This window comes from Dendropsophus ebraccatus, chromosome 3, assembly GCF_027789765.1.
Source record: "Dendropsophus ebraccatus isolate aDenEbr1 chromosome 3, aDenEbr1.pat, whole genome shotgun sequence".
NCBI classification, from domain to species: Eukaryota; Metazoa; Chordata; class Amphibia; order Anura; family Hylidae; genus Dendropsophus; species Dendropsophus ebraccatus.
In genome coordinates, this window is record NC_091456.1 from 28,162,178 (window position 1) to 28,188,165 (window position 25,988).

At 42.4% G+C, this 25,988-nt stretch overlaps 1 protein-coding gene across 3 annotated transcripts in view; it reads left to right on the forward strand.

Moving 5' to 3' along the window:
• Window positions 1-3,870: 3,870 nt before the first annotated feature.
• Window positions 3,871-25,988, forward strand: part of TTC28 (tetratricopeptide repeat domain 28) — a 511,132-nt gene continuing 489,014 nt past the window's right edge. For all 3 annotated transcript variants that reach the window (XM_069961294.1, XM_069961296.1, XM_069961295.1), the window contains exon 1: window positions 3,871-4,046. In XM_069961294.1, the coding sequence (XP_069817395.1) occupies window positions 4,014-4,046 (33 nt within the window). In that variant the 5' untranslated portion in view covers window positions 3,871-4,013. The remainder of the gene's footprint in view (window positions 4,047-25,988) is intronic.

Genomic DNA, 25,988 nt, shown 5'->3' on the forward strand with positions numbered 1-25,988 from the left:
TCTTTGGGCCTCATCTCCTGACGAACGGGGACGCAGTCGAAAAAACAACCGACACCCTTCTCTGAAGGCTCGAAAACTCTTTCTATCCCCCTTAAATTTTTCCGGGAGTTGTACAGGCGGTTCAGGGGGAGAGGGCGTGGTCATCGTAACCTGTCGAGGAGCAGCCTCCTGCTCTTGAACCCGTTCAGCGAGATTCTGAACCAATGTGTTCAGATTCTGCATCTGTTCCACTAGCGCCTTCATAGGATCCATGATAACAAATCGTTGGCACACGTCACACAAAATTTTTAGGCTGGCTATTCTGTCACGAGTGGCTGGGGAAGATAAGACACAAGACAGTGGGCCCTAACTCTGACCCCACCCACTGTCACCTGCCTACTTGCCTCGGTCGACCCTAGGCGGTCGCGGACAACCACGAAGACAATCCCTATGCTGTATACGTGCAGAACATAAAACGCAGACAGACAGACAAACACAATGCGGGAAGTCAACTAGCCGAGTCAGTAACCAAACGAGCAACGCAGTACAAAATCGGAACCAAACGGAGAGTCAGGGGACAGGCAAAAAGGTCAGAATCCGGGCAAGTCGAAATGAGAAAGGATAGGACAGAATACAAGGGACTGGGGAGCTGGGATCAGAAACAACTAATAGCCAGCGATAACCTGCTGGCTACACTGAAACTTTATACTGGACCAGGAGCCCGGACCAAAGGCTGATTGGTCCGGCCTCCTGAGTCCAGCCTCACTGCAGCTGGTGCACTGCAGGCTGAGCGGCCGGGCGACCTGTCACTCAGCCTGAGTGTAAAACACATCAGCTGCGTGCCGGCCGGCCAGCTGACGGTCACGTGACCCCACGGCGTCCCCGGTTGCTAGGGACGCCGTCGGGTCTCCGTGACGTCACTCGGCTCCGGCGGGCGGAGCAGCGGCGCGCTCCCGAGCCGACAGCCGGAGCCGAGCTGGAAGGAGACGCCGCTGGAGCCGGACAAGGTAAGTTCCTTACAGTCGTTTGCTAAAAATTTGCAGATCGCTTCCTGTAAACAGTCTTTCAAAGATTCACCCTAATGTGTGAGATGGGCTTAAGAGATCTTAAAAACGATCGCAATAACAATTTTTCTAACGATTTATTCGTCTAAATGCTGATCGTTATAAAAACCAAATTGTTGCTTCAAAATCGTTAAACGATCGATTGGGTTAATTATCGCTTTGTGTAAACGGACCGTTACACTTCACTATCTCCACTCTGCCAATCGTCGGCTGAGGAAGGGGAACCACAGCCTGTCAACAAGCTTTTTGTATACTGAGCACCTGAGATTATTTAAACTCAGTCGAGCACCATACTGAACTGTTTATGCTCACTCAACACTAGTTAGGACCCCTCCTGAAAAGTCGACTGTCTGAAAGGCGCGGGAATCAAGTGTGTGCACTGTCGATCCATCTGCTGAAGATAGCCTAGCACTATGGCTTTCTCTAGCAGGGTCATGTAATAACCAATAATCATAATCAACTATGTCTCTTCCCAACTTGTCAGGGGCCACAACAGCAGTGGAGACCGCACATAGCCTTATAGGTTGTGCATGTAGCTTAAAGTTACTCTGTACCCACAATCTGCCCCCCCCCCCCCCCCCAAACCACTTGCACCGTCAGATAGCTGCTTTTAATCCAAGATCTGTCCTGGAGTCCGTTCAGCAGGTGATGCAGTTATTGTTCTAAAAAACAACTTTTTAACTTGCAGCCCCGTGCTAAACGGCCATGGCCTAGAGTATCCGTGCCCTAACTTTGCACCACCCCTCCCTTCCTCTTCCCCACCCTCCTCATCATTAGGAATGCCACTGGCAGGATTTTTCCTATTCCTCTGCAGTGAACACTACACAGGTGCCTTAACGATCCAGCCCATGTGCAGTGTTCACACAGCTGATGAATAGGAGACAATCTGCCTTGAGCATTCCTAATGATGAGGAGGGTGGGGAGGAGGGACAGAGAGGTTAAGGCACCTGCAAGTTTAAAGGCTGCAAGTTTAAAAGTTATTTTTTAGGACAATAACAGCATTACCTGCCGAATGGACCGCAGGACAGATCTTGGATTAAAAGCAGCAAGGTCCGAAGGTACAAGTGGTTTGGGGGGTCAGATTGTGGGTACAGAGTCACTTTAAAGCATACCTTTCTTTTGGTCCCTTCTCCATTGACTGGTGATTCACCTGATGCTAGAACTGATCTTATTTAAAGCATCCCGGGCCAGTGTGAAGTGGGACGCTGGACTAGTCAGACAGGAGAATGTGTCTTGCAGCATTTTAGTCCCACTGTAGAGTATTCTGCTCTGCTTTACTATATAGATGGATAGAAAAAGACAACAAAAACCCTGCATGAAATATGTTTGTGGTAAGCAATAGACAATGTATGCTACACTGCAACCTTTCAACGGGGAACGGAAGAAAAAATAATATAGGAAAAGTCTCCTATGCAGTAATGCATTGGACTTTCCAGACACTTACAGTAATATTACAGTTATAGACGGAAATAAAAAGTTTGCAAAATAAATAAACACAAAAGTAAAAAACTAATGTGCACAACCTGAGTTTTATGTAAACAGTGTTTAGAAAACAAAGGTTACAAAAATATTACACATACACAGATATGTGTCCTGTAACCGCAACCTGGAAACCTGTAACCGTAACACCCCCTGCTATACAGCTAATGAGTTATTTCTGGTAAACAAAGGTAAAAAAAATAAATAAAAAAATAAATAAATAACAAACAAACAATATGCTCCCCTGTCCCCGTATCACCGTGCAGCGCCCTCTCCTCGGACCGTGCAGTGCCCTCTCCTTTCACCGTGCAGTGCCCTCTCCTCGCACCGTGCAGTGCCCTCTCCTCGCACCGTGCAGTGCCCTCTCCTCGCACCATGCAGTCCCCTCTCCTCGCACTGTGCAGTGCCCTCTCCTCGCACTGTGCAGTGCCCTCTCCTCGCACTGTGCAGTCCCCTCTCCTCGCACTGTGCAGTCCCCTCTCCTCACACTGTGCAGTGCCCTCTCCTCACATTGCGCAGTCCCCTCATCTCGCACTGTGCAGTGCCCTCTTCTCACACGGTGCAGTCTCCTCTCCTCACATTATGCAGTGCCCTCTCCTCACACGGTGCAGTCCCCTCTCCTCACATTGTGCAGTGCCCTCTCCTCGCACTGCGCAGTGCCCTCTCCTCACACGTTGCAGTCCCCTCTCCTCACACGGTGCAGTCCCCTCTCCTCGCACCGTGCAGTCCACTCTCCTCACACGGTGCAGTGCCCTCTCCTAACACGGTGCAGTCCCCTCTGCTCACATTGTGCAGTGCCCTCTCCTCACATTGTGCAGTGCCCTCTCCTCGCACTGTGCAGTGCCCTCTCCTCACATTGTGCAGTGCCCTCTCCTCGCACTGTGCAGTCCCCTCTCCTCGCACTGTGCAGTGCCCTCTCCTCGCACTGTGCAGTCCCCTCTCCTCGCACTGTGCAGTTCCCTCTCCTCACATTGTGCAGTGCCCTCTCCCCGCACTGTGCAGTGCCCTCTCCTCGCACTGTGCAGTCCCCTCTCCTCGCACTGTGCAGTGCCCTCTCCTCGCACTGTGCAGTCCTCTCTCCTCGCACTGTGCAGTTCCCTCTCCTCACATTGTGCAGTGCCCTCTCCTCGCACTGTGCAGTCCCCTCTCCTCGCACTGTGCTCCCGTTGCCTTGGTTGCTTTCCTCAATGCAGGACGTAACTAAACTCCAGCAGGGTTGAGCTCATTGTTTGACTTTGCAGGGAAAACTGAAACCTCTTTCCGCCTCTCCCTCCTCCTCCTCCTCCTCCTCCTCCTCCTTAGAGAAAAAAAAGGGGGGAGACTTGGCTACGAGAAAAGGATGTGAAAATATGGCGAACTTTTCCTGGGAAATGCTGAGTGCGACCCGTTACTTGTAATAGGAGAGAGAGAGGCTGCTCCCGTCACCACTACTCCCTCAGCCCTGCCATGGCTGCCACTGTCAGCACTGCTAACACTGTGTGAGGAGGAACAATGGAGCAACAGGCAATGAAGAGGAGAGACAGGGTACGAGGCTCACAACTTCTTTGTTGACTTTGTAATTAACCCCTTGTGCGGATGCCTCATGCAGGCACCATTGTTTTTATTAGATGGGTGGGTAATGGGGCTATTATTATTAGATGCACTTGGGCACAAAGCCCCAGAAGGGAGGTGTAGTGTTTTATAGGGGGGTAATGTAAACCTTTGTGTCCTTCCAAGTCTTTCACTTGAGACAATACAACTTTATGTAACCCTTTCACTGCTGGCTTCTACTTCCTAACTTAAATGCTTGTTCTCCTGCTCATTGTGATGTGTAATCCTGTGTAGGATGTTCAAGGGTTAACTCTTTGTGGTTTTCCATGTGATCCTGTAGAGTCCATGCTGTGAAGAGAGTAGTAGTAAAAGTTTATAACACTTGAAGTGACACCTCCTGACACTGTGCTGACTTCTTCTCTAGGGGGTGAGGGCAGGGGATGTCAGAGCAATAGGAGGGCATGGATTGGGACTGGCAGTAATATAATATGGACCTATGCCGCTCTCTCTCATATCACGCGTTTTTATGACCACATGGCATTGGAAAAAATAAAAAAAATAAAAATATATATATTTATAATTTTATTTTTATATTTATATTAATTATTATTTTGTTATTATATTTATGTATTATTATTGTTGTTATTATTTTTATTATTATTATTATTATTATATTTATGCCTTTCAGCGGTTTTATACAACTGCATTGTTTATGTTTAGACATGATGTTTTTATGACAGGCGTATATGTATATTCATTGTACAAAAGTTTCGATCCCATTCATTATATTGCACTTTCTTTCATAGATAGTGAAGTGATGAGCAGCATGTTAAAGAGGAAACCTATAGAACAAGTGGGGTCTCAGAGTAGGGGGCATAGATGGATGAAACAAAGGCTAGAGTGACAGGCCATTCAGGAACATGAAGGATGGGTTATGGAGAATGGAGGCGATATAAAGGTGATCCTTGGGAAGTCATTGAACACAGGCCTTGTCCTATGATCATTTATTTTTCTAGAACCCGTCATACACCGTTTGCGTGATTGTCGGGAATCAGGTTTGGTTGTCGTGAATAAAAAATGGTGGACACATTTTAACAAGAAAATCTCATTATTGGGGTGTTTTGATGTTGGTCTTACTTTTTCATTAAGGGGACATGATTAGTGTTGAGACGACTTGCCGAACAGTTCAGGATAGGCAACTTTGGAAAGCATGGATACAGCCAACCTTTCTGGCAGGTTCGGAAAACGTTGGCGTACTCGTACAGTTTGGCGAGTGCGCTGAACACTAGATATGATTTAAACCTTGTGAAATTATAAACCTCATTCAAGAAGTAGCTTATTAATACCAATAAATCACCAATAAATCATTTATCGAACACCCAAAACTATGTAGTTCAGCCGTACCTGTATGAGCAATGAAGCAATGATACACAAAGGCAACAATAATAATAATAATAATAATAATAATAATAATAATAATAATAATAATAATAATAAAAGGGGTAACAGTGATGATATAACAATACTACATACATGTAGTAATGAGTTTAGATATGGAATTACACAATGTCTTGTAGAACTATTAACTGTCCTATAAAACCTGGATACAGCCACAGGCCATGTTCACACAACGTATATTTTTGTAAAAGTACAGCTGTTGTTGGCGATTGCAACAACGGCCATGATTAATACGAAAATATACGTTACGTTGCCGTCTATGGAATCGCGCCAGAGTGGGGAGATTTATCAAACTGGTGTAAAGTACAATTGGCTCAGTTGCCCCTAGCAACCAATCGGATTCCACCTTTCATTCCTCACAGATTCTTTGAAAAATGAAAGGTGGAATCTAATTGGTTGCTAGGGGCAACTGAGCCAGCTCTACTTTACACCATGTTTAATAAATCCCCCCCACTAGGCCTGCCTCTGGGATCTGCACCTAATTTAAAGGGGTACTCTGGCCATGTTATATAAAATAAAAATGCTCAGTATGATCTGTGTTTACCCCCCCCCCCCCGTCTTAATAGTTGAAATCACCAAATTCCTCCACTCTGGTAGCCCCCATGGAACCAGATACGGGGGCCAGACAGCTTATTAACACACGTTACAAAGTTATATAACTTTGTAATGTGGGTTTATTAAGCAGAAAAAGTAAATGGCCGCACTACTCCTTTAATGGGAGTTCTGTAAACAGTTTAGCACTTTGAGCTATGCTGTTTATGTAAATTCTACATGTATGATTACCATTACCACATCTTCCGAGATCACAACAGATAGCAATCAATTACTGTCCTTTCAAACAACATGTGTCCTAGCCTATGTGATTCATAGTAATTTTGTACATCCCTTCATGTACCAAAAAGACTCCTTTTCCTAGTAAAAAAAAACCTGCTCTAAACTCTTAGTTGTCTTCCTTCCCTGCAATCTGCTGTTCACTGCCTGTTGATAGGGGAATTCTGTCTCTAGTAACAGACAGACAGAGAAGTAAGGGAAAGGAAGTATGTGTGTGACAATAGTGGGACTCTCAGGGCCTCAGTAACAGCAGTGAGGGTATTACAATCTCTTTGTCGCCATTCTGAAGGGTTAATGTAACAAAACCATGCAGGTTTTTAAAAATATTTTGAAACTACAGGTATGCTAAGGGCAATATCTATCCATCTATCTATCTATCTATCTATCTATCTATCTATCTATCTATCTATCATAAAAGGTAACCAAAACTCTGTTGTGGGTGAAGGGGTGGTCTTCTCAAAAAAGGGTTTATTTTGCAGAGTTATTACTGTATGTTATCACCTGCTACACTTTATTTTTAACAACAATAAAATAGATGGATGCCACCCTAGGGCTACCAGGATACAGTCTGTGGCTGTATCCATGTTTTCCGGGACTTCCTGGGGCAGTATTCGGCAACAACGGCTGTTCTTGTCAAAGAAGAATACACTATATGAACATAGCGTAACAATTAATTCCATACTTGTTATCTATTCAGTCTCCTTCCACCATTTCTGAGCTGCTACTTTCTGTGGAAGACACAAAAAACTGTATGTCAGCTTTTCTCCCTGTCTCCTCCTCCCCCCTCCCTTCTGAGACAGCTCATGTAAGTCCCTATCTGCAACTTTTGTAGCATTTTTGTAATGACGGAGAATAATCACAGTGAGTTCACCAGCAACCTGTCCTCAAATTAACCCTCCTAGCATTACAAAGGAGCTACAAATTTGCAGATACAGCCTGCCAGGAATGTTGTTTATATTAGCTTTTTTAGAAGGGGGGGGGGGGAGGATGAGGAGATTTAGAGAAAAGCTCACACACATATTTTTGTGTCTTCAGCAGAAAGCAGCGGCTCAGAACTGGGGGAAGGAGACTGAATAGATAATAATAAGTATGGAATGATTTTTTGGTCTCACCATGGGCAGAAACATATGACAAGTTATATTTGAGCGGAATACCCCTTTAAGACGTTCATGTCTATTTGGAAGGGAACTACAGAGAAGAACTTTATCGGTTCATAAATATAATGGCAGATGTACAGATCTGTCTGAGCCCCTGTGGCAATTACTCAGAGAAAACATTATAAAATTGGAAGAAATTAGGTCTCTGTGGTGTACAGTGTTGTAAATGCAGTTAGCTGCTTACAGTTTGGAAAATATAAGACCTGTTAGATTAACATAATTATATTCTAAGGAAATATTTATCACTTGGTATTGGGTTCTTCAGAATACTGGTTTGTTACAAAAAATACTTCATATGAATACAGTGTCAGAAACTCTATCTATCTATCTATCTATCTATCTATCTATCTATCTATCTATCTCCTATCTATCTATTTCCTATCTATCTATCTATCTATCTATCTACCTATCTATCTCCTATCTATCTATCTATCTATCTATCTATCTATCTATCTATCTTCTATCTATCTATCTATCTATCTATCTATCTATCTATCTCCTATCTATCTATCTATCTATCTATCTATCTATCTATCTATCATCTATCTATCTCCTATCTATCTATCTAGATGCCATTCTGCCAGACCAAGTCTTCAGCTGATAAATTTAGTTTCTTTAGTGATCGGTTTGGGGAACCACTTGTATATAACCTGCTGCACTCGGGAATTCTCTCTGAATTCCAATGTCCACTTATTATCCTGTTCAGAATATACTTTCCCTGCATTTTCTAGAGGAAACGTGTGTGTTGTTCTAGAATGGGATGACAAAGGAGCCATCAGTGCATCACAGTGATGTGTGCAGGAATATTGTGTCCCATCAGTCTGTAAACCAGCTGTCTAATGTTTGTGTCACAAATCAAAAACATTGCCTTAAAGGGCGTCTATCACCTGACTAATGAGAGCCAGATACTGAAACTTGAGCCTTTTTTTTCACTAATAGGTTTCTATTTTCTGATTGTAATTTTTTTTGTACATTGTTATAGGGGCAGCCCTCTTTCCTGAACAGTTTTTAGCAGCATTTAGGGATATCCTTTACAGTAAGGTCCCTATTTCACGGGCCAATCAATAATATAAACGGCGCTCGTTTACTGGGCCTACTCCACGGCCCGATGATCATTTAGCGAGGGCTACAGGGACATCGTTACCGATGTCCTTGCAGCCCTTGCAGCATACATTACCTAGCAGGGCTTCTCCTCAGCTCCGTCTTCCTCTCGGTCCTGCTTGCAGCATCTACTCCGGAGCGGCCTGACTGAGCTGTCAGACCGCTCAGCCAATCACTGACCGCGGTGGTCCCAGCAGTGACCGAAGTTGCTGCTGCACGTGGGACCGGGATGAAGACGAAGCAGAGGAGAAGCCCTGCTAGGTAATGTATGCTGCTTGAATCGTCAGTCGTCAGTGACCGATGATTTTAGGTTTGGGCCTAAATAAACCATCAGCCATTGACGCGATCATCAGCTGATCGTTTTCTCTATTCCATTGAGCGATAATCGGCTGAATCGGGCCGATTCGGAGGATTATCGCTCCGTGAAATAGGCCCCTAAGCCCCAAAGAAGAGAGTCACACAACAGATTTAGACCTAGTGGAAAGAATGAAAACAGCAGTATTTTAGATTATTTAAAAATATAAACAATAACATGGAAAATAAAAAAGTAAAAAAAAATATATTTATGTATACAGTATATATATTGTATATATATATATATTTAGCTATCATAAAAACTTGATTTAAACTCTTAACGATCAAGGGCGTACATATATGCCCCTGCTGCCTGGGCTTTAACGCAGGAGGCATAAATGTACACGTTTAAGTGTAAGTGACAGGACCATCTCCTGTCACTTACCGATCGGGATCCCCGCAGCGTGTCTGCGTGGGGTTGCGATCACACTGCCTGACTGCCGGAGGTATACTGCTTACCTCTGTGTAGTCCGATCTTCTGATAGAGTCTGCCACAGGCCACAGGCAGGCTCTATCAGAAGATCGCAGATTACACTGATCCCTGCTATGCTATGGCATAGCAGTGATCAATGTATGAAATCTAATGTGACTGTGTAAAAGTTCCATAGGGGGACTTAAAAAGTGTAATAAAATAAATAAAGAAATGTTTTTAAAAATGCCCCAAAATGCCAGGATCTCTGATTTCTTTAATTACATTTTATATATTAAAAAATTAATAAAAAGTGATCAATACATCTGATCTTAACAAATATGATACTAATAAAAACTAGAGATCATGGCGCAAAAAATGAAAAAAAAGTAAAATATTAGAAAAGCTACAGTATATAAACATGCATATCGCTGTATTCAGACTGACCTATAGAATAAAGATAAAATGTCAGTTTCACCGTAAAGTGCATGACGTGAACACGGACCCCCCCCCCCAAACATTGCGTAATTGCATTATTTGTCCCAAATTCACCTCATAAATGATATTTTGGGGGTTCCGTCATTCATTTTATGGTAGATTGAAAGGTTGCATTAAAAAGTACACCTGTTCCTAAAAAAAACAAGCCCTCACATGGCCCTGTAGATGCTAAAATTAAAAAGTTATGGATCTTAGAAAGTGAGGAGGAAAAAACAAAAATGCAAAAATGTGAGTTGGCCTGGTCCTTAAAGGGTTAAAGGGGTTGGCCAATTTATAATAAAAATGCTCAATGTACAGTATTAGTAAATGTAAGCACTGCACTTACTGACAGGGACTCCATGGGTGCATTACAGCACTGATATCAAGCACCCCTCCCTTACTATAAAGTAGTCAAACCTTTTAATCAATAGGTCATTTTCTGATGACACGTTCCTTTTAAATGGGTGTAAATGACAATAGTTTATTGAACACGTTGAGGGAGATTTATCAAACATGGTGTAAAGTGAAACTGTCTCAGTTGCCCCTAGCAACCAATCAGATTCCACCTTTCATTTTCTAAACAGTCTGTGAGGAATGAAAGGTGGAATCTGATTGGTTGCTAGGGGCGACTGAGCCAGTTTCACTTTACACCAGTTTGATAAATCTCCCCCGTTGTATGTGATTTTATGTGCTTTTATTTATTTTAATTTTTTTGCATACCTATACTTCTTTGTCTTGATCCTTGGTGTCCTGTGGGTGGGCTTCAGTGCTGCTCCAGAAGTGCATTGTGACCAGTGGCATTATTGTTAAAGGGGTACTCCGGCAAAAAAAAAAAAATTCTCAAATCATCTGGTCTCAGAAAGTTAGTTTTGTAATTTATTTCTATTTAAAAATCTTAATTCTTCCAGAACTCATCAGCTGCTGTATGTCCTGCAGGAAGTGGTGTATTATTTCCAGTCTGACACAGTGCTCTCTGCTGCCACCTCTTTCCATGTCAGCAATTGTCTACAGCAGTAGCAAATCCCCATAGAAAACCTCTCCTAATCTGGACAGTTCCTGACATGAACAGAGGTGGCACCAGAGAGCACTGAGTCAGACTGGAAAAAACAGACTCACTTCCTGCAGCACACACAGCAGCCGATAAGTACTGGACGACTGGAGATGTTTAAATAAAAGTAAATTATGAATTTGTATAACTTTCTGACACCAGTAGATTTGAAAGAAAAATAAATATTGCTGGAATACCCCTTTAATGTAAACAGAGAATGTACTTTTACACTGCCTTATCCATGCACATTGGTGTAAGCGGAAACTCTAGAGGACATCACCTGTGTAAGTTCTTTCATCCCAGGGAAAATAAAAATAATTATGAAAAAAAAAATATATATATATATGGGGGAGATTTATCAAACATGGTGTAAAGTGAAACTGGCTCAGTTGCCCCTAACAACCAATCAGATTCCACCTTTCATTCCTCACAGACTCTTTGGAAAATTAAAGGAGGAATCTGATTGGTTGCTAGGGGCAACTGAGCCAGTTTCACTTTACACTATGTTTGAGATATATATATATATATATTTTTTTTTTATTATTGGTGGGGGGGGGCATATTTATATTTTTGGTTAGATTTTGATGATTTTTTTTTTAAAGAGTTGTTCATTTGCCATATATTTTATAGAATACAGGATTTGAAATAATACGACTAATTCACTAGAACAGTATGCACTTTTTCTTTTCCTGAGGAAGGGGGGCGGAGGGCCCCTGCTGCTTTAGTCAGGGGAACCTGAATGAAATGTTCATTATGAATGGATGCCAGCAATCCTCCAGATTTAGGAGCCTCTACTCTCCATGCCCTAATAAGGCAGATACCCACCATTTTTTTTTTCATTTTCTAGCTGGATCTTACTATAACCTGATTTTATAATTAGCTTTATTAACATTATTTTGTTTTGAAAATACCATAAAGATTTGCTCATGCACAGGCCTTCTTCAGTTACTTTCAACACTTTTTATTGATTTTGTCAAGTAGAAGTTGCAGGTAAACTAGTCGTTATGTGGTGGTATTATTTGTTCCTAACTGGCAGTATTGGTATTATTGGTCTTGGTGCACTGGATTTGGTGAGTAACAGCATGGTGTTGTATATGGAGCTCAAGCTCAGAGCCACATGGAAAGAACTAATATGTCTCTTCTTTTCCACTGTCTTTCTAATGTGGGAAGAATACTCACAGGGAGTTCATCAGCAACTTGACCTCAGAATAACCCTTCCAGCATTACAAAGAAGCTACAAAGTTGCAGATAAAGCCAGTCGAGGACTTGTTTACGTCAACTGTCTCAGAAGGGAGAGGGGAGGAGGGGAAACAGAGAGAAAAGCTCACATACAGATTTTTGCGTCTTCAGTAAAAAGCAGCAGCTCAGAACTGGGGGAAGGAGACTGAATTGATAATAACAAGTATGGAAGGAATTGTTAGTCTCACTATGGGCAGCAATATATAAAAAGTTATATTTTGAGTGGAATACCCCTTTAATAAGGGGACAGTGTCAGAAGGTGTCAAATAGGGAACTGATTCCAATAGGCATCTCCAGCACAGAGGAGATATAGTGATACATTTATCAAGGGCTTTGTGCCTATTTTTTAGTGAATAAGTGTTGGTTGCGATCATGTTTTGATTTAAGTGATATTTATTAACCAGTATTTGATGCGCAAATAATTATTAGATGCACATTTTTTTTAACCCCCTAGACAACCCATGACGTAACTGTACATCATGGCACCTCTAGGGGAGTTTAGAGAGACCCCACTCTGAACCGCCACGATCGCGGGTGCTATTTGGGACTGCTGCTATTAGCGGGCATGGTCCAATTGCCATGCCTGCTAATTAGGCATTTAGATGCAGCTCTCAATGTTGACAGCTGCATCTAAATGCTTTTCCCCCCACATCCATGGTGGTCTAGTGGCAGGACTGCCCACCCCCCGTGACGCGACCGCGGAGTAGTCCCGTAGGGGGGGGGGGGGTGCGCTCGGTCAGCTGCAGCAGCCTAGAGCAAAAGAACACCGATCTCATGGATAAACCTCATAATAATACTATTAAATTATCATATTCCTGATCTCGCACAGTAAACAGCGTTAGCACAAACAAATTCCAACGAGCAAAATTGTGCATTTTTGGTCGCATCAAATCCTGAAAAATTGTGATAAAAAGCCATGAAAAAGTCACATATGCGCAATAAATGTACCGATAGAAAGTACAGATCATGGCGCAAAAAATTACACCTCACACAGCCCCATAGACCAAAGGATAAAAGCTCTATAAGCCTGGGAATACAGCAATTTTAAGAAACATTTATTTATTTTTTAAAAGGTTTTTTTTTTTTTAAAAGCCATCAAATAAAATAAAAGTTATGCAAGTTACATATCGTTGTAATCGTACTTACTTGAGGAACATATATAACATGTCAATTTTACCCTAGGGTGAATGGCCTGAAAAACAACCCCCCCCCCCCCCCCCAAATAAAAAAAAAATGTGTTTTTCATTTTTTTCTGGTTTCACTGCATATTTTATGCATAAATTACATCTGCCATTGCAAAGTACAATTAGTGGCGCAAAAAGTAAGGGCTCATTTGGGTCTCTAGATGGAAAATTGAACGTGCCTTATATACACAAAGAGGAAAAAACAAAGTCGCAAAAATGAAAAGTATCCGGTTCTTCAAAGGGTTAAATTTCTGTTAGATAACCCTAATATAAGGTAATAACCCTAATATTCCCCTAATGTTCACATAATCCAGGGTTTGCATCATATTTATCATGTGCAGAAATTTTTTTAAATTAACACCTACTGGCGCAAGTCTGTTCCGCACCAAGTGAATGCATTTCACTTGTTTCTTGGGCAAAAAATACTTTGTGCTGTTTTTTTTTTAACGGCATTATTTTTTTAGGACGTGTGCAATTTTTTATAAATTCACCAAACACAAGGAGAAATACAAATGGCCAAAACTAGATAGAAAAAACACAGCTATTAGACTCAACAGTTGTGTAGACCCATAAATTAGGCACACATGGTTTCAAGTAGAGATGAGCGAACCGGGTTCGGGTTCGAATCCATCCGATCCCGAACTTTCGGCATTTGATTAGCTGGGGCTGCTGAACTTGGATAAAGCTCTAAGGTTGTCTGGAAAACATGGATACAGCCAATGACTATATCCATGTTTTCCACATAGCCTTAGGGCTTTATCCAACTTCAGCAGCCACCGCTAATCAAATGCCGAAAGTTCGGGTTCGGATGGATTTGCTCATCTCTAGTTTCAAAACTTTACACTGACTAGCCTTGCTCCACCATCAATAGTATCATGATCTAATATACAGAGGTGTATTTATTTTGCAAATAGAAATCTTGTGGATCAGTCTTTATATAACAAACAAACGTACAGTATTGGGTTCAGCACCATAAATAAATTACTCACTGTGCACCGCCAATCGGCTTCATCTTCACAGCGCTGATAGGCAGTGCAAATTGAGTGATTTATTAATGCTGTTTAACCTGATGTGGTTCTTTGTTACATGAAGACTGATCAACAAGATTCTTGTTTGCCGAAAAAGCTCGTCAAATCAAAAGGGTAGTGCAGCGTTTTTGCTTAATTACCACACATTACAAAGTTATATAACTTTAATAAGCAGTCTGGCCCCTCTCCCCCCGGAAGTTAAATAAAGTATACATACAAAAACACTGTCGACCCTGTCCTCTTCTCCCAGGCGCCATCTTGGGTCGATGTCACAGCAGAGGCTGGTCCTGGTCTCCTTCCTCTTTGCTGTCTTCCACAGCAGTGAATGGGAGAGGAAAATCTGCTGGTGTACATGCGCACCAGCAGCCTTTTCATTGGCTGGAGCGCATGGCTTCCAGTTTTCTCGGCCCTGATTGGCTGAGCCTGCTGGTGCGCATGTACACCAGCAACCTTTTCTCTTCCATTTACTACACCCGGGCCTGGAAGTGAGGACGGCGGCTGAAGATGGCAAGGACGCGGCCGGTTGGAAATTCGATCGGCGATTGTCATTGGAGGGATGGTAAGTATATATTCTGTTTTCTATTCTATATATATATAAGTATATATTCTGTATTCTATTTCCTCTCCCATTTGGGGGGGGGGGGGGGATGAGCTGAGCGGTGGAAATAACTGACAGTCCACATAGCGTGTGGCTTTCTTGCGGCCATAGTGTGACTGAAAATAAATAGTTAATTGATTCTCAGCGGCCGGATTGTAATGATTTTAAATACTGTTCATACGGTTGATAATGCAGCATCGTCCGGATGAACATGTAAAACAATGACTATTATTATAGGAACAATTTCAGAAAATGTGATATAATAGGAATTTACAAAGTCACAAAGTTATTAAAAAAAAAAAAGTAAACTTGTTCTGACATGCTGACTCCTAACAAAGTGTCCCTGGAAAAGGACTTGACATTGTTGGCAGCTGCTCAGAGGTTTCCTAATACCAGGTTACTGTAATCCCTTCATCAAGTGCACATAGCCATGGTCTCTGCTGCGTTTACATTTAGGGTACGGCCACCCATAGCGGCAAATATTTTGCAGTGGGAAAGCCATAGATATTCTGCATCATAATCTGCTCCAAATTGTGCAGATAGTGGTACAAATATTCCACTGCAGATTTTGGTGCAAAATATATGAAAACTTGATGGTGTATTCACACTATTGCCGAAATTAATTGCGATTAAGTTCAAAGTGTCACTGTTGTTTCATTTTTTTTGCAGAAATTAATAGTACAGGCGATTTTAAGAAACTTTGTAATTGGGTTTATTAGCCGAAAAATGTATTTTTATCATGAAAAAGTAGTTTGAAGCTCTCCACCCTGTCTTCATGGTTCTCTATGGAGAGGGGAGGGTTAGAGAGATGAGGCACTAAAACAGGACAACACAGAGTTAATTTACAGCTACATCACCAGGCTATCCCCTTTCAGCACTGACTGGAACACGTGTCCTCCGTCTCTTCAGTGGGCTGGATAAGCCCTTCTAACCCCGCCCACTGAAGAGATGGAGAACGTGATCCCCTTACATCCCCTTATTGCATTGCCAGTGGGCTGTGTCTCCAGTAAGAGCACGTATACTGCGTATGCACCCTCTACCTGCTCACTCCGTTGCGCCAGCTCCTTCATTATACATATTATGAGTCGATTATCTGTGTTCTTATCTGGGCTCCTATCCCCCCCCTCCCCCGACACGCATGAGCACTCTGTGTTTAGTCTTACAGCACAGCCCCTGTGTGTCATTTAATAGATATTAGGAGGTGCACTGCATGCTGGGAGCTTTATTTTCCCGGCCAAACCCATATTAAAAAGAAAAACTTCAATCTTGAGAACTTGGAGATGGTGTCAAAAGACTCAGGGGGCCCAGTGGGTACAACAGGGCTGCTTTTTTTGTTAAAGTGGCCTTGGCGGAATACCCCTTTAAAGGGGTTTTCTGGGAACAATTCATACTTAGCCATGCTGCCAAGACTGCAGGAGACATGTCAGTAATGTATGCTTACTAGTAAGTGTACATTACTGACATGTTCCCCGCATCCCCGGCACCATGGCTAAGTGTGACTTTTTCCCGGACAACCCCTTTAACTGAATAGGCTAGTCTAGGTTTATACCACATTTTTGTTGCGTCCTGTTAAAAAGTCCTGTGCTTTTTTGTTAATCTTTAAAAGAAAAACATGATTTAAAAAAAAAAATACTCTTCAGATCCCATTTTTATCATTTTTTCTACGTATTTTGCCAGGATAAGTTACAATACCAGCAAAATGGTATACCATGGTGGATCCATTAACCTAATTGAAAACTATGCTTGTTCTATTTTTTTCTAGACCGTGCCCTTGTCCCCCAAAGAAGCAAAGGGGGAAATATATTGGTTGACCTATCATTTTGCTGGTGCCCTGACATATAGCAGCCACATACCCCAAAAACATGTTGTGCATTGGATATTCTAGTATTCCTTCTGAATACACATGGTACAGTGTTCTTTTTGTTAGTAATTCTTGGTGTATTACATTATTCCTCCCATAGTCTGCTTTTTTCAATCTGTTTTTTATTTTCACATGCTCTTAGGTTCTTGTTGTTTATCTTGCTCATTAGTGTTGGCTTTGATTGTTGACCTTGCCTTTTCTTTCATGTCCTTCTTTTCATGTGCATGCAAGTCCCATTATCACAATGGACTTATCTTACAAGACAAGCCCATTAATCTGCATCCCTTTTCCAAAAAAGCATTGGAGCGTTTAAACCTACAGAGATAAAGAAAAGAGTGTAAAGAAGAAGCTGGGATATTATTGTTATAAATCATTTTAGAGCGTTTATATATCACAGGGGTTTTTATGGACTGTAATATTGACCTTTGCACCAGTATCTTATTGATCGGGTCCAATTCTTGCTACCCCTGCCAACTAGCTGAATTTAGTTGTGGGCATTAGAGATGAGCGTCACCTGAGCATGCTCAAGTCTGATCGATCAGCATTTATGAACTGGTGGCTGAAGAAGTTGGATGCAGCCCTAGGGAGCCCCTGTACCCATGTTTTTCAAGACATCCAACTTCCTCAGCCACAAGTCATCAAATGCCAATTGATCGGACTTGAGCATGCCCGCTCATCTCTAGTGGGCATGCCTGTTTGTGGCTGGGCGTGGTAGAGCAGCTCAGTCTAATTTAAATGAATAGGGATTGAGCTGCCTTACAAGGTACAGCCACAATTGAAGGTCAAGGGATTGATCAGATGAAGAACATGCTATAAACTGCAGATCCACTACAAGGGTGTCAATTCTTTCATCGTATAGTGTATTCAGCCCGCCCATAGAATGGTGTCTATGGAGCCGGCAGAAAGGCGCGCGGCCGTGAGCGCGTACTAGCGACGGAATCCACCGGAATTTATCCACGCGGATTCCGTAGTTTGAACCCACCCCAATTGTGGATTTTAAACCCACTAAGGCAGATAAGTAATAACTGTCTAAAGACGGTGTAAACTATATTTTTTAGTATATGTCAGAAACCCATAACAATGACGTATACCACAGCATATCCCTGCTGGATCCATCCATTTCTATGTGCTGAATATAGTCTAAGGCTATGACTATACTTTAAAAAACAAAACAAAAAAAAAACGGCCATTCTTTTTATAAACAAACAAAAAGAAGTGTTGTTTTTTATATCTGCAATAATTTCCATGGAAGGCAATGAAAAGAACGGTCAATTATAGGCACGATGCTGTGAACAACCGCTGTTGATCCCCAGTAGCCGCACAATTAACCCCTTCAGGACTGGGGAGGTCAATGTACATACTTTTTTGCGGTGAGTTACTGCGGTACAAACCCACTTGACGTATTTGCTGCGTGAATCAGTCTTAAAAATAAGCAGGCAAAACGCAGGTTGGCTTTATACGATTGTTCTGCGTTAAAATACGCAATTGCGTATTTTGAAGCGTGAAGCTTGTTGTTAGCAAAGCATCAGTTGTTAACAACCTGTGCGATAAACGCATGTAGCTTCATGCTTCAAAAATACGCAATTGCGTATTTTAACACAGAACAATTGTATAAAGCCAACCTGCGTTTTGCCTGCTTATTTTTAAGACTGATTCACGCAGCAAATACGTCAAGTGGGTTTGTACCCTAAGGATGTACAGTTACGTCCTGGGATGAAACAAGTGCAGGCGCTGCGCCCTGTCAGTGATAGCTGGGGACCTGCCGCAACTGTCAGAATTGGAGCCGCACTCTGATGCGGACAGTTAACCCTATAGATGCTGCTATCTGTGCGATTGCAGCACCTATAGTGCAGAAGAGAAGAAGGTTTCCACTCTGCTTACCATCGGGGCTGTGCAGAAGCGATTGCACAGCCCTGATGGTTGCTATGACAACAGGAGGCTTTCCTGAGGCCTCCTGTGTCCTCCTGTGTCATAGCTATGGAAGCTCATGAGGCTCAGCCCTAAGGCTAAAACCCCTAATGGCCGCTGGGGGCCCGATAATAACTGTAAACGAGTGCCGATCTGCTAGATCGGCGCTCGTTTACTGGGCCTATTCCATGGCCCGATTACCGCTTAACAAGGGCTGTATGGACATTGTTACCGATGTCCTTGCAGCCCTTACTTAAATTTTATACATTACCTATCCAGGCTGCAGGGCTCCTCTTGCGGTCTTCTCCTCCCTGAGTCCGGCGCGCTCCAGCTTCAGAGGGGCCTGTCTCAGCTGACAGGCCGCTCAGCCAATCACTGGCCGCGGTGGGCCCGGCCAGTGATTGGCTGAGCGGCCTGTCAGCTCAGACAGGCCGCTCTGAAGCTGGAGTTTGTGGGACCAGGGGAGAAGAAAACTGCAAGAGGAGCCCTGCAGCCTGGATAGGTCATGTAAATCATCAGTTGCCGGCCGCGCACCGCTATTACACGTAGCGATGTGCGGTCGGGGCCCGACAATTGTAGGTTCAGACCTATATCAACGTTGAGCTGATGATCGTTGTCATCGGCTGATCGTTATATTTATTACATGAAACAATAATTGGCCGAATCAGGCCGATTCGGACGATTATCGCTCCATGGAATATGCCCCTAATACATGGAGCGATGCAGAGGAGCAATTGAGTGACCACCGTTCCTCGTTCCCCACTTGCTGCCAGAGCTATTACATGAGCTGGCAGCGAGTGAATAAGAGCCAAGTGGGAGCCAGGGGGGCAGGGGGACTGCCAAGCGATTGTTAGATCGTCCGCCCAGCCCATAGGAGATAGGGGTGGTCTGCTGCGGCTGCCCCTGTTTAACGGAGCGATGGCAGCATATCGCTGCTATTGTCTTTCAACATGTTGAAAGACAATGACAGACAACGATCATGTCGTTCATGTCGGCTTATCGTTGTCTTCTATTACACAAGACGATTATCGCCCGTAACGGCCGATATTGGCCGATAATCGTTCCTTGTAATAGGGCCTTAAGTCTCATGAGCAATGCCTATGAGAGGCAGATCAGCATTGCATTGTAATCTGCCTGCCATCAGGCAATCCCTATATTGAAGTAAAAAACACATACACACAAATAAAAATATAAATAAATAAAGTACAAAACACATAGCCCCCAATGCAATAATAAATGTAGAAAAAATGAATTTAAAAAGTATACATATTTAGTATTGTCGCGTGCGTAATGACGCTTGTAATTAAGTATTTACGTGGTTACTGCAGAGAACATTAGGCTATGTTCACACAATGTACTATTTTTGAAAAGAACGGCCACTGTTTTCCATTAAAACGGGCATTTTTTCATACTGCAAAGGTATGCATTTAAGTCAATGGAGCAACGGCCATTGTTTTCACACAGTGCATTGAACAATGGCTGTTGATTGGCGCTCAAAACAACGTCCATTGTTCCATTGACTTAAATGCATATCTTTGCAGTATGAAAACAACGGCTGTTGTTTTATTGGAAACCATTGGCCGTTCTTTTCAACAATAGTACATTGTGTGGACATAGCTTTATTCTTGTATTCCTTTTTTTTTTTTTTAAATAAAACTTTAAAGTTAATTGGATAGGGAACCCTTTTGGTATTGGAAGGAGGCACCAACAAGACTGCAAGTGCCTAGTTCTCCCTAGGGCCAGATGCCAAACTAACTTTTACAGCCTACCCATTAACAACTTTTTTTAAATTCCCAAAATGAGATAGTCAGACATTATTTCCACAATTGACAGATGATATTATTCACAGAAATCCCATATAGTGCTTTGGTTAAGCAACCAGTCTTTTTGAATAAAGGAGGTACTGTATATAAATGTTCATTCGCAATCACTTTCCCAGTAGTGGTAGAGTAACATGTAGAATGACAAACACAAAAGCCGATCCTGTGGAACACATAGAAAATAACCGGGACTCTGGAACGAGGATACATTTCTTTTTTATGATACTCTTCGTTTTACTGTGTGCCTGAAAAATGGTCCAGCCCCAGGGAGGGAAAAAGTAATATGCCGCTATCTAAGAATCAATTTACAGCAACATAATTAAGGCAAATATTATGGCAAGCTTTATTCGGGACGGTCGGATGCTCTGTGCAGCTACTCAGAAGACTAGACTGACAATCAAAGCTTCTACAGCACTTAATGCAGCTCTTTGCCTTTATGATGCTATTCTGTATTTTGTGGTTAGTGCTCATTTACTTAATACCAGCATGACAAGTCATTATGGCTATTAGCTTTTTTTTTTATATGGCATCTAACATATAGTGCAATGCTTTATATAGTACTCTACCTCACTGCAGTTTACAGCCTAAAGTCTACTGAATATAAAAGGGTCTATTTAGCCAGTTGGTTAATTTTTGGATTTTTTTTTTTTGTTAAAGAATGAGAATCTTGAAAATGATAATTTTTTTTTCTATGTAGCAAGGATATGTTCTCTATATGTAAAGGGACGTTGCTAGAAAAGATCCTGCGGCCCATAATCGGCCAGTGTAAAAGTGACAGCGAACTGACGAGGATGGAAAAAAAGGCAGATCCTCGGCTGATTGGGTCACTAGAGCGGGCTTTAAAACCGTTGTCTGCCACACAACTCCCTTTGTAAACAGGATTATGTGTGGCACAGATATGTATATACAGTAGGATAAACTGTACATATAGGATACGTATGTATCTGTGCTGTCAGTTCAAAGATCACAAGCAGCAGTGAATACTTACCAACGGGCTTCTTGTAAATCGGCGTCCAGGTCTCCAGTCCTCGGCCTCTGGCTGTACCTTTTGGCCCCGCCTCCTCCAGAAAAATTGTCAGCTGGAGGAGGCGGGGCCATAAAGATACAGCCGAAGCACTGGAGACCTGGATGCTGTATTACAAGCAGCGCGGAGGTAAGTATACACTTCTGCTTGTGACTTTTAAACTGACAGCACAAATACAGGCATATATGTTAGTTTTCCTTGTATCGTTACAGACACGGATCCCATTTATTTCTGTGGTCCAAATGTATTAAACTATTGTTGGTAGTTCGCCAATCGTTCGTGTAATAAGTCGTTCGCTGATTAAACATGTTGTGTGGGCTGTCCTGAGGAACGATTAGCGACCATATAATGTCGTAAAAGCGATCATTCATAACAGTAATTAGTGAATGTAATAACCTCAGAATTGTTCGCTAAAAAAATCACTAGTTATCTCTTGCGGCCGATCGTTATAGTGAATCATTGAGCCATAATCACTACGTGTAATACGGTCTTTACTTACATATTCCTTATCAGTCGTTTAGCGGTTTCTTAAATATTCCTTAACAGTCGTTTATCAGTTACTTACATTGTGGTGTCCTACCACGGGTGTTACAGTTAGTTACACCCCTCGCATTCCGCTCATCACAGGTAACAAGGTCTGGGGCCTGTGTCACCCTTTAGGAAGGTTCAGCCGAGTCTAGTGGGCATAAGATGGTGTGAAGACTAATTCAAGGTCAATACACGGGCACAGGTGGTCTTCTTCTTTAAGTATTCTACCTCATCTTCCAACATCCTGGCAGAGCACATTACTAAATGGGTTGAGACTCTCAAGGCATCCTCCTCTCTACTACTCTGCTTCTTTGTATCACTCAGCACTACTCAGTCAACACGACTATATCCTACATTATACTTTCACTACAGATCAGATTGCAGTTTGTCAAGTATTTATTCGGAACTATTGTCAAGTGTGTTCTCCAGTGCTTTATCCAGAGAAACGTCATATTATCGACTCTGTATTACCTGCTGCATATTTGCAATTAGTAAATCAGCCTTCCTTACGTTAAAGAGACTCAGTGATTATTCGCTATCCACCGACACAGCACACACCGCAACCTTGGGACACTTCCCCTTTCTGTGGGTGGCGGTTCCTATAGTCCGGGAGGGTCACTACACCACTCTGGCCATCCGTGATCACTCTAACCCAAGGGACCCTGTAGCAACCCGGCAGGACACTGACCATAGGGGAAAAGGGTACAACCGGCCTTTAAAACTAAAACGAGGCGTGCCACCACACCTGTGTGCCCCCCAGGCACTGGCATCACGAGACAACGCTCTAAGGTCCGGCTGTATCTTGGCCAACCACCACAGCAGTGGTGTCACACCTCAACATCTAGCAAGTGACCGGCCGATCCTCTGATATAACACCACACCGGGGGCTCACCACAACATATTCCTTATGAGTAATTTATCAGTTACTTACATATTCCTTATCAGTTGTTTATCTGTTACTTACATATTCCTTATCAGTCGTTCATCGTTTGCTTGCATATTCCTTATCAGTCGTTTATCAGTTGCTTACATATTCCTTATGAGTCGTTTATCGGTTACTTACATATTCCTTATCAGTCGTTTATCAGTTACTTACATATTCCTTATCAGTCGTTCATCGTTTGTATGCATATTCTTTATCAGTCGTTATCAGTTACTTACATATTCCTTATCAGTCGTTCATCGTTTGTATGCATATTCTTTATCAGTCGTTAATCAGTTACTTACATATTCCTTATGAGTCGTTTATCGGTTACTTACATATTCCTTATAAGTTGTTTATCAGTTACTTACATATTCCTTATCAGTCGTTCATCGTTTGCTTGCATATTCTTTATCAGTCGTTGATCAGTTACTTACATATTCCTTATGAGTCGTTTATCGGTTACTTACATATTCCTTATCAGTTGTTTATCAGTTACTTACATATTCCTTATCAGTTACTTACATATTCCTTATCAGTCGTTTATCGGTTACTTACATATTCTTTATCAGTTGTTTATCAGTTACTTACATATTCCTTATGAGTCGTTTATCGGTTACTTACATATTCCTATCAGTTGTTCATCTGTTGCTTACATATTCCTTATCAGTCATTGATCGTATTCTATATCCAAATGAATGAAATGAATTCTACAGTCTGTATATGAAAAACCAAACCTGTATTTCCTTCCAATCTAGTACCTATTCTTTTGAACTTTAGTATTTCAAGCACATGATACAAATCTTTCTGGCATTCTAGTAGTCATCAATCTGTAGTCCTCCATCTGCCTTCCTGCATCAATGGGGCTCAGTAGTGAATGCACTCTGTATGAATTGTTTATGATACTGTATTCATCCAGTAGAATTGAAGTGAATACAATAAATCTGGTAGGACATAGCTATGAGTACGGCACAGGACACCACAAATCAGGAAAGCAATACTGCCATGAGACAGCCCTGACAGTGATCATTCAGGCCACTAGAATTATATGTTATTTTCATGAGCATTTCAAAGGAATGCTTTCATTGTAGAAGATCTGATTAGGGCCGGCAGTGAAAGCATGCACTGATTTCCATGTGTTTGGCTAAGCTACAATTCTTCGGCCCTGACACTGGAAACACAAAGTCATTATAAGAGAGTGGCTGAAAAACACACTCACAAATCCTTTACAGAACAGCTCGGAAAATCCTGCCCATCCCGCTCACTTTCTTCTAAATATATAAATAGCAAAGGCAAATAAACGGGTTGGGTTTTAATAGCTTAATTTTAGGCAATTTTTGTGCAAAATTTAGGTTTAATAGCTTTAAAGTGAATCTGTACCCACTGCTTTCCCCCCTCCCAAACTACTGGTACCATTCTTTTGATGTGGTGAAGTCATTTCTGGATGTTTTTTGGGTGAAAAATCATATTTTATTCCGTAGTAGCAGTGTCAATGAGACGGGGCCTTGAGTGTTCGAGCCCTAGGCCTGTGCCGCCTGTATGGTATTATTTTCCGCCCCCCACCCAGATTCTCGTACCGCCCCTGGCCGGATCTCTGGTCTCCAATGCTTGTTTCTTGTGCATGGGCCGTAGCAATCCTAGACAGCACTGGTGGCATGGAACGTGAAGTCACTGCACCTGTGCCATCTAGGATCGCTATGGCACATGTGCAATGGAGGAAGCGAGTGTTGGAGACTAGATTTGGCCCGGGGGTGGTACAGAGAATAAAACCACAGAGGTAGCGTGTGAACGCTCTAGGCCCTGCCTCATTGACATCACTACTGAGGAATAAGATGATTATTTGCCCCAAAAACAGTGACAGCAGCATTTTGGAAAGACACCCGGGAAGGACTTCACCTCATCGAAGGAATGGTACCAAACTTTGTAATTGGGTTTATTAGGCAAATGTGCCATTATCTGCATTCAAAAAGACTTTTCCCAGGCCCCCCCCTCCTCTCTCTCATTCACTGCTCATTATCAGGAAATCTCGACATCAGTCGGGCCCTGAGTTTTATGGAGGGGGGAGGAGGGAGATTACTCAGAGAACAAAAGATTACACAGCGGGAACTGTGATAGCAGATATTTAGAGGTCAGAGAGGTCATTACGAAGTTTCTTAAAATGGCCTGTACTATTGATTTCTACAAAAAAAAATTAAGCGACAGTGACACTTTAGGCTAAAGTCAAGAGTAGATGCTAAAAAAAGAAATACATACATGGAAGATAAGGTTCACACAGTGCAGTTTTTGATGTTTCACTTTAAGCATTTGTTATACAAAATATCTAGGCATCCATCGAGGAATACTCCTTACATATACCTCTAAGGCTGGAATAACACATGGCAGTTTTTGTTCCAAAACCAGAAGTGGATCCAACTGGAAAGAGAAGTACAAGTCCTCCCTGTATATTTTTCCTTCCCATTTGAATCCATTGATGGCAGTTTTACAAAAAACTGCTGTGTGTGATTCCAACCTTACATGGCTAAAAAACAGAATAAGGAAAGAGTGTAAAACCATGTTTACATTTTGTTGAGTGAGGAGCGAATCCAAAAGTAAGGGCTAATGCACACCTCTGCAATAACCTGTCTGTGCACGGAAGGTGTCCTCTGGAGTGGACCTTGGAGCTCCCAGCATCATAATTAATTTGTGCTAGTGTGCCGACACAGTGGCGCCGCTCTAACTTGAACTTTTAAACAGTATTGGAGCTCCAGACATCATAATTAATCATGATGCTGGGAGCTCCGAGGTCCATGCACGGATGGGTTTTTGCGGATGTGTGCATTAGCCCTAAGAAAGCAAGAACTGCACAAATTCCAGCTGGGATGAGTCACTCCTTTGGGCACTAGGTGAGGACAGCTTCACTTTATTTTCCTGGGACCCTACCTAGAAAGTAATTTTTGATGATATGGAGGCTTCAGAACCAGTAACCAGTTTTCCATAGAATTTGGCTCTC